This window comes from Mytilus edulis, chromosome 6 (genome assembly GCF_963676685.1).
Source record: "Mytilus edulis chromosome 6, xbMytEdul2.2, whole genome shotgun sequence".
NCBI classification, from domain to species: domain Eukaryota; kingdom Metazoa; phylum Mollusca; class Bivalvia; order Mytilida; family Mytilidae; genus Mytilus; species Mytilus edulis.
In genome coordinates, this window is record NC_092349.1 from 42,270,947 (window position 1) to 42,285,946 (window position 15,000).

At 33.3% G+C, this 15,000-nt stretch overlaps 2 protein-coding genes across 4 annotated transcripts in view; one reads left to right on the forward strand and one right to left on the reverse strand.

Annotated features, from left to right (window-relative positions):
* Positions 1-2,394: 2,394 nt before the first annotated feature.
* Positions 2,395-10,414, reverse strand: LOC139527679 (uncharacterized). Its single transcript, XM_071323263.1, has 7 exons — positions 10,105-10,414; positions 9,592-9,738; positions 8,854-8,889; positions 4,984-5,165; positions 3,522-3,682; positions 3,203-3,378; positions 2,395-2,538 (listed from the first exon to the last, which is right to left on the reverse strand). The coding sequence occupies exons 1-7, from the start codon at positions 10,349-10,351 to the stop codon at positions 2,438-2,440; spliced, it is 1,050 nt and encodes a 349-aa protein (XP_071179364.1). The 5' UTR covers positions 10,352-10,414; the 3' UTR covers positions 2,395-2,437.
* Positions 10,415-12,090: 1,676 nt separating this feature from the next.
* The window catches only part of LOC139527680 (apoptosis-inducing factor 3-like), a 63,983-nt gene continuing 61,073 nt past the window's right edge, over positions 12,091-15,000 (forward strand). Inside the window, exon 1 of one of the 3 annotated variants that reach the window (XM_071323266.1) lies at positions 12,091-12,229. The gene's annotated coding sequence lies outside the window, so the exon portion shown is untranslated. The remainder of the gene's footprint in view (positions 12,230-15,000) is intronic. The other 2 variants (XM_071323267.1, XM_071323272.1) reach the window with 2 other exon arrangements.

Here is a 15,000-nt window from a genome sequence, read left to right on the forward strand (position 1 = left end):
TAAGTCAAAAACCTGATGTTTAGTGGTTGTCGTTTGTTGATGTGCTTCATAAGTTTTTCTTGTTTTTTATATAGATTAGACTTGTTTTTTTCTGTTTGAATAGTCTTACACTAGTCATTTTAGTGCCCTTTATAGTTTGATGCTCGGTGTGAGACAATGCCCCGTGTTGAAACCGTACTTTGACCTTTAATGGTTTATTTTTATACATTTTGACTTGGATGGAGAGTTGTCTCATTGAAACTCATACCGCATCTTCTTATAACTATTTTTATATTACCTCATATATATGTCTAGGAATATGGTTGATAAAAAGCACCCGTGTGCAGACTGTTTTTTATATAGATTACACTGTTGGTTTTTCTGTTTGAATAGTTTTACACTAGTCATTTTAGTGCCCTTTATAGCTTGATGTTCAGTGTGAAAAATGCCCCGTGTTAAAACCGTGCTTTGACCTATAATGGTTAACTTTTACAAATTTCGACTTGGATGGAGAGTTGTCTCATTGAAACTCATACCACATCTTCTTATAACTATTTTTATATTACCTCCTATACATGTCTAGGAATATGGTTGATTAAAAGCACCGACGTGTAGACCGTGTATATTCCATATTAGGTTATTAGGCGGGGCTCATTTCAATACACGGTTAGTAGTGGTGTTATGTCCCTTTATTAAAACAACACGATGTTGAGGATACACATTAAAAGATTTAAACAGACGATACAATTGATGATGAACGACTGAAATAAATTTATAAAACACATTATCCAAAAGTAGCAAGTTGTTATTGTTGGCATTTGCTTTTGTATAGACCAATGGAAGTATTTTCTTAATGCTAACAGTATTGAAGACTTGAACACTTATAGGCCACTAGTCTACATACCAAATGTAAAGATAATTCAAAATGGTGAAGTTGAAAACATCATTTCGTAAATTTACGGACACCTTCACGAGTTGGTTAGCCGTAATGGAATATCCGTTTCACGTTATCAGTGCGAACAATTATCAAAAAGACCAGATATGGTCATGAACAAAATAATTCTGTCCTTGTGGCAGCAAGCCAATGACACAAACAAATCCGTTAAGTGTGCATAAAACAGTCTACGATAATTGACAAATGTCTACGTAAACTATCTGTTTGAACAATGTTATAATAAACTTATTAAAAATAAATCAGGATACCTGAATGGAAATTTCAGTGCCTCTGCATTGAACTACCGGGTATGTTCAGATTTTAGTACCTTGATCTGAATTCACAATACGGCATTTTGCCTTTGGGTATAAAATAACGTACTAGTCCAGAATGAGTTATCGTCAACTATCAAGTTTTTCGATAACGAAAGCGTTGCGTAAACACAGATGGTTGCTTATATCTTCAGACAACCATTTTACATCATTTTGTAAAAACTCCGCATACGCTATTTTACTCCTTTGGGATACCATACGGCATTTCTGTCAGTAGTTAACAAAAAGGTAAAACATGCTACACCGAGACAAAGTGGTTAGTATGCTGGAGATTCTTCACGACAATGTATTTATGAATTAGGAGGTAGACGTTTTAAGCAGATTGTCGGCAAGCCAATAGAAACAAACTATGTGTCTTTCTTTGTCGACCTCTTCTTATTTACATATGAGTCAGAGTTCAATTTAGGGTAGATCAAAGAAACCATATCATTGAATTTCACATTCAGATATATTGATGATTTTCGTTTCATTTACAACCCAAAATTTTCTAATTGTTTTTATATGTCCTCCAGAGCTAGAAGTTAAAGAAACGACAGGCACGGCTTTCTCTGCATCATTTTTAAACTGTTACCTCGAATTTAATATAAGCTGTAATCTATGACTCATAGAACGGGTATTTCTAAGCTCGGGATTTCGCTAATTACCCTTTCGGGATCCGGGAATTCTTTGTTCAAATTTTGGGGTATCGGGATTTAAACTTATTTGTAAAATTTCGTGTTTTTAAGCCCCGCATTTCGGGATCAGGACCCCTCCTATCCCCCACCACCACACCACCCCCCCCCCCCCTTTCCCCTTTCATCTCTCAGTGATATTCTGATAAGAAAGACAAACCATAGAATACAGTGTCAGCTCTGATATATTTACCTAATATCATGGTGCAGATGAGTTGCTTCATTGAAAATTAAAATTATATTTGGAAAAATTCAGTTTAGTTATCGACTTACCATCACTGGCAATTTATATTGCACTAGATATACTGTGTGTTTTATTTTATTCCAGCGGTAATCGGTATACTCAGTGATAAAATAGTTATGAATAATTGTTGGTATGTTCAAAAAAAAGTTATGAATTAGATTTCATTATTGTCGAGGTCATAAGAATATATATGATATTGGACTCATTTTCGTACATAAAAAAAATAAACAAAAGTTCCATCTATGTGTATTTTCAATATGATCTATATATTTATCAATCATCCAACTATCTGTTCAGTTCCCTTTGAGATTGGTGATGGACATTTACATGTGTTGGTATGCACAGAAATCTCCATAGCATCAGCCAGAATATACTGCCCTGAAATGAAAATAAATGACTTGAATGCTTTTCACTTAAATTTACAGAAAATATTTAATTGTAAGCTTTGCTTTCGGGTTCTGCGTTTTCATTATAAAAGAGGTAATATTTTTTCAACAACTATAGGTATGAATACCAGCACAAAACACGTCGAATGGCAGCAGAAAAATAAAATTACTTATATATCTTAGATGAAAAATCTCTTCCGCCATCTTCATTTACTTTCTTATTACCAATAGCATACAAATAGAATTTACACATTTAAATAAGCAATTATTTTTTTTAAAGATGCAAGATAGCATAGTGGCATTCAAAGTTGTCAACATTTTACTACATGGAAACCTTTGATTCAATACCGCCTAATATGGAGTTAGAATAGAGGATAATGCAACTTTATTTCGTTCTTCCTGAGACACTTCTGTGTGAAGTTACCTCAAATAAGTATAATATTACAAATCGAATGTAATTAATTCATAACCAAGAAATAATCGTGCTAAAAAATTAAGGAAATGGCTAACAACAAAATTGGGAATATGGACGAATAGAGAACAATTATCTGATAAGATAATCATATTTACTTCTTCCGCAGTTTCATTATTTCTAAACAACAAAAGCCTGGCCCGAAATGCGTCATTTGGTAAGAACCACATTACGAGGTACTTACCACTTTCGAATCGCCCTTTCTTGTTTCCAGGACTAACAATGAAATATGGCGGTTTTGTCAAATGATCAAAATGACATGGCGCAACCTGTCCTGTTACATCACGAACTAATAGCCATCCTTCATCAGCAGGACACCCTCCAAAATGTTCATTTATGTAGAAATGGCGCTCCTCTATGCTGTTAAAGAAGAATGAAATGTGACATCTAAACCTTTACAAAATTCATAAACTATTCCAGAAAACCAGTGTGTGCATGTGTGCGTTTAATATCATAAACGACATCTGAAGAAAGTTGAAAGATATAAAAAAATAAATACTAACCCTTCAATTGAAAAATAGTTAACCGTTGAACTTCGTGTCAAATCAGTGTAAGTGGTTCCTAACAGGTTGTTCTTCGAGAACCAGTTAATGTGGTTCGTACCAAGACCATTGAAGTAAAACGCAGCGATGACAGACCCATTCTTGTACACTTCAACTTTAACCTGTTGCATAAAACAAACAAAGATTGTTAATTAAAAGATCATTAATTGTCACTTGTTTCACTGACAATTTTATTATAGCTTTAACCCCAGATGAAAAATACAGTATCTACTGACGACCATTTGATCCCGAGGGGGCTGACAGATTTCAAAAATACATTCTAGCGTATGTATATGACTGAATAATAGCCATCAATAAATCTTACGGGGCGATAGATCATATAAATATGATACAGTACACTACAAAATATAATATATAACCAGTCTAAAGGAGGGATTAAAAGGGTGCGACATCACAAAAAAAATAACAATAAAATAAACAAATGTAACTTTTAATATTTCGGATAACAGATATCCTTCATCCGTAAGATGACGATGTAAAATGAATCATTTCAAACTATTCTGGTTACAAAACTTTAACAGTATAATATATAAACTTGACAATTGTCCTGTCACGCATTAATATAGATATTTAGGCATAAAAAAATCAAAATTTTCAAAATTTACACGATAGTTATAAATAATCAAAAAAAAAGCGTTTCTGGTGTGTAAATTTGAAATAAAGAGATATTTCTATTTTTTTAACATAAAAAAGTTTTGTCAGGGGCAGATTAAGGAGTTTGAATAGACTGTTTGCTAAAATGTTAGACAGTTCAATTACCATGGTATGGATTTACTTGAATTTTATATTATCGATATACACGTATATAAAGATAAAGTGAACAAAAACATTGAATAAATATTTTAGGAGAGTTTGCAATAGGAATGACCTTCTGCTGTGAATCAAATTTGCCAACATACACCCCTTCCGCTGCTTCTTAGAATTAAGGGATCATTTTCTTACTGCATCAACACATCCAAACTCCCTCCATTTTCTGAGGTTTTTTTTCAACTTTTTCATTTGATTTTTAAAATGGGTTAACTACTGTTATGTTGCCTCGCACTTTTACCTATTCAGGCCTTATTTGTTTTGAATTTAACTTTGTTTTAGGGTAGATATTTTTTGAAAGTAACTTCGGTGTGTAACAGATCATAATGAGGTTGCTATATGTATAGGTGCTATTTAGTTGGAGCATATCACTGCTGGAATGTAGTGCCAAGAAGAAAGCTTTTTATGCGAATATATGTGCAGAGACTTACAGCTAATATATCGGGATTTTAAATCAATGAATCAAATAGTTAACTAATTATAATAATATCGCTTCGTGTTCTTTGAACAAAGTATTATTTCGGACAAAAGTATATAATTCAGTCATTTTCTATGGAGTACAATGACTTCTAAATTATATTAGTTACACATGTACTTGGTCAATGTTATGCTTGCTCCAGTTATCTATGAGTGAGCTCCTGACTTGTTTTAGTCTACAAGCTGATGCATCAGATGTAACAGCACCATTGATTGTTGTTGATATGGAAGACGATGCATTCCATGAATCTATTACAGACTGACCATTATTTGCACAGACAAGAAAGACTGTTGTCCATGCTGAAATAAAACAAAACCATCAATTAAATGTATCGACAACATTGCTATTCAGATATAGAAGCTCTTTTATAAATTAAGTTCAAAACGGAAAAAAAATGTAAAATGTGTTTTCCAATGGAAACATAATACAGAACAGAAAAGGTACCACGCACAATTAAGGCATTGTTATAACCAAGATTCCAGAGAAAATTATATTAGATGGAACAAATATGCGTTGGTTGCTAATGCCCTCTTACACTTAAATCATCCGTCGTATAAATAGTTATAAATTTAAATTAACTTTTAATTATATATTTTGAATTCTTGAAATACTAAGGCTTTTCTACCCCAGGAATAGGTAAACTTAGCTGTATTGGCAAAACTTTCAGAATTTGGTTGGTTTTTTTTATTCGAGCGTTGCACTGAAAAGTCTTTTCTAGACGAAACGTGCGTCTGGCGCAAATACAAAATTTCAATCCTGGTATCTTTAATGAGTTTTTATTCATTTACAATCGTAAACTGATTCATAAAAATATTTTCTGGCACTATAGTAATTTGATTTAATAGATGTGACACAGGTTGTATCACCGCGTGAACTGTGATTGAGACGATTGGGCGTCCACTACCATGTTAAATCCTGCCATAGTATGCATGCATGTGCCTGTCCCGAGTAAGAGATCTGTAATTCAGTGGTTGTAGTTTACTACTGCATTATATATTTTCGTTTATTGTTTTGTGCATAAATTATATGGCTTTTGTTTTCTCATCTGAACTGTTTTGCATTTAGTTAGGTCGCGTCTTTTACAGCTTGCAATGCGGTATAGTTTTTGCTAGCTCATTGTTGGCGGTTTATTGTTACATCTACGTCATTATGTTTCTGATAAATGATATATGATTCAATCTTTTTTATAGTCTCACCACATACAAATATATACTAGTAATACGATTCAAAGGATAACAGATATATATATTGATGACTAAATATTCCTTAAAGTTTTGACAAGTCTTGTGTTCGTCATTTTTTTTCTTTGGCCGGTGTCTTTATTTAATTAAAATAATATACACCTAGTGACTGGGTGTGAGGGTAATAGCAACTTGTTGTCCCTGAGATACCAACTATTGCTCGAGGCAATAGTTGGTATGCGAAGGGACTACCAACTTGTTATTACCCGCACAACCAGTCATTAGGTGTTTTATTATACTGAACAATACATAAATCATCTGAAAGAAAAGAAAAATGTTACATAAACATGCACATGATGAACTATAATTTTTTTATAGTTTTAGTTTTAATCAAGGGTCAAAACTAGGAAAAACTCACATACATAAAATAAATTCTACTAGACCAACTAAAGTACTGTACACAGACACATATAATACAATTTACTATATTTAGATCTATCTTTAAATCTAAATATTGATGACCTCAAAGCTAAACCACCTGATTGTGCCTGTTCACTTTCCCATTTCGTGTATAATCCTTCTGACCATGTAATTTCTGGAGACCTAAAAGTAGTGAATAACTACAAGTTGAGACAACTTTTGTCCAAGGGTCCGAAATACAGAGCCACAGCCAATCAATTCGAAGCAGAACTTCGAACTACTGATGGATTCTGTTGAGGGTTATGCAAAAGACTGGGCAAAAAGAGAAAAGATTGAGGTTGACACTCTTTCAAGGTGGGTTAAATCAGTAAGATCATTGATTCAGATAGGGGTAAGTAAGCTTAAAAGGTCGCACCAAAGCTCCTTCCATCTTTAAAGAACCTCGTGTAATAGAGGAGTTGTCTTGTCTCCATGACAAATATGTTGTCGTTCCAGCTGACAAAGCCTCGAACAATATTGTTTTTGTTTGCAAGAACACTACATTGACTGCCTGATTAAGGAACTGGGTATAAATAACACACTTGGAAATCCTACAAATACACTAAGTACGCTTACGAAGCAGGAGATCCTGGAAAACCACAAATCGGTTCTAATCTCCTTTGGTGTTAATCCAAAGGATGAAGACCAGGATCTTCCATCCTTATATTGGATTCCTAAGCTTCACAAGAATCCTTATAAGGAAAAGTATATTGCAGGTTCTTCCAAGTGTTCCACTAAACCCCTTTCTAAAGTTCTTACTGCCATACTCACTGCAGTCAAAGAAGGACTTCAGAAATATTCCGAAATGGCATATTCAAGAAGTGTTGTTAATCAGATATGGATACTGAAAAATTCAAAAGAGTTATTGGTGAATTTACAATCTCAATCATTAAAACATTGTACCAACATTTTAAAAAAACCTTTGATTTTTCAACTCTTTATACCACTATTCCACATATTAAACCTAAAGCTCGACTGAAAGAACTCGTCAGCTCATGTTTCTTTAACAAAAAGGGCACTAGACGTTTTAAATATCTGGTTTTGGGCTGGAATTCAGCTTACGTTGTGAAAAATTATACAGAATCAAGGAAAAAATATACCGACGAAGATATAACTGCCATGCTGGACTATTTAATTGACAACATATTTGTTGAATTTGGAGGTTAAGTCTTCCAACAGACTATTAAAATCACAATTGGTACCAATTGCGCTCCTCTACTTGCAGATTTGCTTTTATATTCCTATGAAGCAGAATTTATCTAAGGGCTTGTACAGAAAGGAGAAAAGAAATTAGCCCAGTCTTTTAATTTCACCTTTTCGGTATATTGATGATGTACTGTCTCTTAATAATAATAGATTCAGTGATCACTTACATTTAATATATCCAAGTGAACTTGAAATTAAAGATACTACTGACACAGATAAATCTGTTTCATATTTAGACCTTTTTCTCGAAATGACTACTGATGGTAGGTTGAATACCAAAATTTATGACAAACGCGATGATTTTAATTTTCCTATAGTTAACTTTCCATTTCTGTGTAGCAACATCCCAGTGGCACCAGCATATGGAGTATGTGTATCTCAATTGATACGTTACTCTATAGCTAGCTCAAAGTACGTTGATTTTGTTGAAAGAGGAATACTGCTTTCTCAAAAGTTGCTAAGACAGGGCTATGAATCAATCAATCATCACTCAAGAAATTTACAGTCGCCATCATGAGCTGATTGGCCATTATGACAAAAGTGTGTCAGAAATCATATCTGATATTCTTCCTCAGTCATAATAACCTTCCATCTTTACCGAACTGAACAAAGAAATCACATGACGGGTGCCGTATACGGTGCAGGAAATGCTTACCCTTCCGTAGCACCTGATATCACTCCCGATTTTTAGTGGAGTTCGTGTTGTTTCTTAATTATTATATATAACTGTTGATGTAAATGTCCTTTGGTTTTGTGAGTCTTTGTTTACTCCTTGGTTTTGATTTTTATTGTCTTCGTCCAAAGATTTTCTTATTCTTTTTTTTTAATGTGTGTGTCTTTATTTGATTAAAATAAATTGTAACTATTTACTTTAGACTAATTCTAAAACAAAAGGCTGAGTCTAAATATGAATCACTTGATATTCATAATTCCAATTAGGAAAAGAAGAATATATTGATAAATAGTATTTATTATGTAGTTCAATCCTGTAATAAAAATGTTAACTTTTTCAAATAACCTCTGTATATGGGCAAGATCACCTCCGTCTTTCTCTAATTGTCCTTTATATAATGTTGTTCCTTTTCAATCTGTTTACCTTATATCGACCAATAAGCTATGAAACTTAGTAAATTTCACTTACTTGAGGAGCTAATTTGGCATTTTGTGTCTTCCATATCTGAAAAGCAGATTGTATGTGGATAAAAAAGTAATTATCTTATACTAAAGCTATGTTGATCTCATTATTTTGCATGTTTCTATAAGGCCACTTAATCAATAGTAGTAAAATTGTATTCGCTTCTTCGAAAACTGTACGTGTGTTACTGAATATCGGATATCAATATGTTCCGGTCCTTGTGAGTATTTGGACCATATACGTTATATGCTGGTATGGTACATGACTATACACCAATGGTCCGGGTAATTAAAATGTTGAACAGTGAAACGTTGCTTTTAATTTATATAATTGTAAATTGCCTCAGGTATGAATGACCCTTGTACCCGAGAGACACTTTTGGAAAGGTCTCAATCCTGTTTCTTTTTTATCTTGATTCAAACGAATTGATGGAAACACAATAATATCTTTGATATTATTTAATTCGGCTCAAATGTGCCTAATCTCGAAACTTCGCATTTGTGTTCTATTGCAGATGGTTTAACTATTGAGCTGTGTCGGATAGATTGAGTTGATATATATAAGAACGCTACAAAACAGACAAAAATCTAATCTTTTACTTCGTATTTGAATGTTTCATAATCAATCATTAAAGTCTTACACATGTACAAGAATACGTGCACTTGCAAGAGGTCGATTTCTACCTGATACTGCTCGGATGTTGTTCTTTTCTAGTTAATCTACATTAATAGACATTAATCTTACCTGTAATTGACTGAGTCAATAATCCATCTATATTGTCTTGAATAGTTAATACATTATTTATTAGATATTGTGTTTCAATACAGCATTGGTTAGCATTGCTCTCGTCGGTCAACTTAGCCGAATTGCACCCCGACATATTTTTCCAATCTGAAAGTAAAAAGATTCGAACAATCACAAAAAGACTTAAAACAAATCCAAGAATATGGCATTCAAAGCTATAAAATCTATTTTTGGTAAAATAAAATGAATGATTTTTCCTAATATATGCCAGCATGATTATTCTTATCATTATTTTTGTTTCAAAAATTTATAAAGACTATGAAATTGTACAAAAGTTGTCCAATGTCCAATCTAAATAGAACATTACTGTCGTGCATATCAGATCGAGAGCAATTCAAAGATTTGATTTTAATTAGAGTGCCTAAAGTAGTTCTATATTATTTGAAGAAAATTGCATATGGCGCACATTTTCCAGTAATATATTTCAATTTCCTTTATAATAAATATGTTTACCGGTCTGTAAAGCTTTCTTTAAACTCTGGTACTCTTTTGTAAGGTTCGATGCCATTTGTTTTGTCATAGATAATTCATGGTATAGTTCTGCTACATGGCTTTCTAAGCGTTGTCTAGATTGTCTCTCCTCCGTTAACAGTGCATTGATATCCCTTTGAGTCCCTCTGTTTCCTGTTGAATGACCATTATCCAAAAGAAATCCATTTGAAACTAAAATACTTAATAAGAATAAAAGCAGCGGTAACATGGTTTGAAATATTGTTCTGACTTACTTTCTACTGATGATTATCAATATGTTTCCTTAGATATGATAGCTCACACAGTTTTAATCTCTGTACTTATCACGGAAGAACGTCATGTGAAGTTGAAACAATTCTCCGTCTCCTTGTACTCCAGATATCATGACATATATAATATTAGTTATCAAAGGTATCAGGCTTATATTATGTAGAGGTGGATTTAGGGAGGGGCAGGGGGCCCGTCCCCCCCCTTTTGGGAAAAAATTTGGTTGCTTATATAGGGAATCATTGAAGCGTGACTGGAGCGGCCCCCTCTTAGGTCAGTCAGTGGGCCCCCACTTATGTAAATTTCTGGATCCGCAACTGTTATGTAATACGCCAGACGCGCGTCTCTTCTACATAAAACTCATCAGTAACGCTCAGATCAAAATAGGTATTGTCGTTTGTTTATGTAGTTTATATACGTGTTTCTCGTTTCTCGTTTTTTTTTAATATAGATTAGACCGTTGGTTTTAAATTTCCCGTTTGAATGGTTTTACACTAGTAATTTTGGGGTCCTTTATAGCTTGTTGTTCGGTGTGAGCCAAGGCTCCGTGTTGAAGGCCGTACATTGGCCTATAATGGTTTACTTTTTTAAATTGTTATTTGGATGGAGAGTTGTCTCATTGGCACTCACACCACATTTTCCTATATCTATATAAAGTCAGACAAGTACAATTAAAGTTGAAGAGCATTGAGGACCCAAAATTCCTAAAAAAAATATACCAAATATGCTAAGGTTATCTATACCTGACAAGAAAATCCATAGTAATATGAAAAATTCATAATTTTGTAAACAGGAAATTTATAAAAATGACCATATAATTGATATTCATGTCAACACCGAAGTGGTGATACACTCGGGGATGAAACGTCCACCAGCAGAAATACTTTTTAGTGAAAGTCAATTGAGGTAAATAATGGAAAGGTTTCTTTTATCGTTAAAACATTTCGACATGCAAACGAACAAAATTTAGTGGCTTTTCTGGTGTGTCTTTTATTTGATCTTGCCACCTTAAAAAACGAGGAACATGTGTCTGTCCTAATTACAGCCAATGCTTCCTCTCTATACCACCAAGCAGGCAACATTAGAGATACTGAGCAAACACTGCTCGACATAGTCAGAACCCACTGTATCTCGATGAGTAGCAGCGTAAGGAAAAGACAGGGTCTACGACACTATATGGTTAACTTATATGAATAAAGTTTATATTAATAGAAATAATGAAGAAAATATTAAGTTTACAGATATTTTTATTTAAAATACTAAGGTGAAAGTTCACGGGAATGAAGTTCCTTTCAATTTAGCTTCCACTGAGTTGCCTTATATTGCCTTATATTTGTTTTACAGAAAATCTGAAGCTCTTTGAAATAATAAGCTAACAAGATCCATTTTAAAGATGTTTTGTTTTCTTTTTGAGACACATTGCACAAAATATATACAGATATAAAAATCCAAGCTCATACTTGAAACTTGTTCTACTTTGAATTACTACATATTTATAACTACGTTTTTATTCCTTAGTCTGACAGTGAAGATTTCAAGAAAGAAATAAAATAGTTTAAACTTCATCTAAACATGCTAAAGTCAAGTTCTCGTATATATCTGAAACAAACTTTCACAAGATCTTACAAGTTCTTTATTTTTCCTAATGCAGTCTAAGGGAGATAATAGCTAAATATTTTAGCGCGGTTTGTGTACAAGGGGAAATAATCAGTTCCGCGCCTTTTAAATATCAAGTCAGATGAAGTAGAGTAACAACAGAAAAACAGAATCAATAGAATAGAATAGCCCTATAAGTCAAGAACAGTACATCCCCAGGCACAAGGCATAACAGAGTATCTACGTATATATATATATATATATATATATATATAAAAAAATGCATTGATTTTACACCTGTACACAAAATTGAAAAAGATGAACCTGAAATTGTTCGGCAGACAAAATCTGCTAGACCGATTTAGCTGTTAAGTGAGTCCGGGATTTCTCTGACATCCAACAGGTTGACTACCACCAAATGGGGAACTATTGCACACACCAACTTACTAGATCTCTTTACTTCAAATGGCACATATATAATTTAAGAAAAAAAAAGTTAAAGTGTTAAAATTTTGGCCTTCTTTTACTTTACTGTCTTTAGGGGTCCCGAAATTTTTGGATTTTACTTTAGGGGTCCCAGTCCATAAAAGTATGTTTTTTGTAATAATATAAAAACTTTAGTTCCCTACTTGGCTCGACGGTTGCCCCAGGGGCTCATAGTCATACAAGCTATGCTTAGGGTGAAGTGCTTTATCTTCCTTCTAGGTGTCAATCCCTGCTAACTTTGTCAGGTCCTAGATCTCGGACTCCTAATCTTAATTATGCCTTGCTCGTTCTGCAGTAAGAGAAGGATGTACTTGGAAGTATAGGCTGGAAGTACACAACTGTTATCCTAGTGTCATTGGGGGTTCTGATCCAAGATCCTACTTATTGTTGTCAGATTCCCATATCCCGCTTACACTATGTACGCAAGCAATTCTAATTTTTTTGTAATTTCCCGTGTCTTGCTATACTTCATTTCCCATTTGCACAGCACAATAATTTGACTTTCATGTGTTAGGCTAACAAAAAACCAACAATCCAGTGTCGCCCTTAGACCCCAATGAGACCCACTTCAATATCCTTCACAGGCTGGGGAAACCCCTTAGAACTACAGGGAAATTACACAACAAAATGCAGCAAATTTTTCAACATTTTATTTATCACTATAAACACTTTTTTTTTTATTTGGCAAAAAAAATTAATACAAAAAAACAGGGTAGTTTAAGGTAGGCAATATCATTTTATTTAACAAACATTGTTAGCTGATTTCTACTAGGGAATCTGTCTGACTTTAACACTTGCTTGTTCAATAATGGCATAAAAAGTGTTAGTGTAGGCACTTTAAATATTAGGGAAGGTAGACGGAAATACAAGTATATTTTGGGGCATTTTTACTATATATTTGCAATTTCATGGACACAAAAACTGGCCCTTCATCTTATCATCCTCCTCTGTTTTGGTTAAAATACCAGTTTATAAAAGCAATATTTTATTTTAGGCAATGCTAATTAAAATGTTATATTTTTTTACACCTGAATTCCATGTTCATGATGTTAGCAATGTAATTATATTTTAACGTTTTGCTCCACCCTATGTTGTCACTTGTCAACTGAGGATTTTTTCACCTGTAAACATGTCAATATATCACTTGCTGTCTACCTGCAATTAATTATGACACTTAATGTGTTTTTGACCAAAAATAGCATTAGAAATAAGAATGTAGTGTCATAACGACCAATGCATTTGTTTTTTTTTGGCTTATTTTGAGATATGACCTTAAGTTGACCTGACAATGTTCTTCTAAAACTAGTCTAAAGTAAAACACCATGAACAGGGCATTAATCTTCAGTTCTGTTTACCAGTTATTAAATCATTTTAGGCCATTTCTAAATATATTTATGCTAAAATGGTGTTTAACATACATGTAGGCTCAAAGATATTAACACAATAAAAAAACTTGAAATTACATAAAGAAAACAAGATTAACATTTTTTTTCTGTTTTGACGAGTGAAAGTTAAGCCAGTCATGCTTCAGAATCAGTGATTCCCAATATAACTGATCTAAAAATTATGTGAAACAACTCAATTGAGAAAACTACCAGCCTAATTATTTATAGTAAAACTAATTATGAAAAACAAATTTGAAAAACTTTCATGAACCTGATGACAAACACAAAACTACGGGCAAACCGACTTGGGACATGCAAATGAATAATGTGGTAGTGATAAACATTCTCATGAGTGCTCAACCCTCCCCAACCTGAAAGCCAACTACAACTCAGAAATCAAAACAATTCTCCCAGACTTAAGTATCAATCAGATTTACTGTAAAAGACATGCCCTACATTTCCTTTTATTATTGAATCTGATAAGGCTGATGTCTCAAGATTTTTTTGGTTAATAACAGAGTCTATATTTTATATTCCTATGCTATATTGTTCATATATCAAGACAAAAATGGTATCTATCCAAAACCAGCATTGGAAAGGGCAGTTTACACAGTTAGGGAAACCTTTTATCAGTGGTTACTTCAGAGAAAAATAAATGTTTAAGGATTAAATAATTTTGTATCCAAAATGGTAGTTTAAAATTTCTTATGAAAGTACATAACTTAGGCAAGTGGTTTTCTCTTTAACTTTTTGTCTTTTGGACAAGTAAAATATTAAGGACACTGGTGTATAAAAACAAAGCAATATGCTCATGTCTATTGGGCTTTGTGAGTTCTGCGTCCAGAGATAACCATCACCCTTATGGAGGAAAACTGACAATTCTTATTAACATGCTGGTTTTAAACTCACAACCAACATGACCACAGTGTTTACAGTCTAGTGATACAGTAGTTCAACTACTTATAGACCCCTTGTATTGAAATGGTTTCACCAAAATTTTGTAATTATTAGGAAAAATCAAGAGTAAAAAATGAATGCTAGGTTTAGAAAGCAGATTATGTCTAATTGAATCTCAAACTCTTTGAAAAATTTCAGGGACATTATTTTTGTTCTCGCTTCAAACTAATTTTTGGGGGTATATTGT

What these genes read in the sequence shown, in the direction of transcription:
- LOC139527679 (XM_071323263.1), bottom strand. Translation starts at nt 10,351, where the DNA reads ATGTTACCGCTGCTTTTATTCTTATTAAGTATTTTAGTTTCAAATGGA. An exon ending in ATGCCAAATTAGCTCCTCAA is followed by an intron (nt 5,166 to 8,853) that starts GTAAGTGAAATT and finishes GTTTTATTTCAG; the next exon opens with CATGGACAACAGTCTTTCTT. An exon ending in AACTATTTTTCAATTGAAGG is followed by an intron (nt 3,379 to 3,521) that starts GTTAGTATTTAT and finishes CTTCTTTAACAG; the next exon opens with CATAGAGGAGCGCCATTTCT.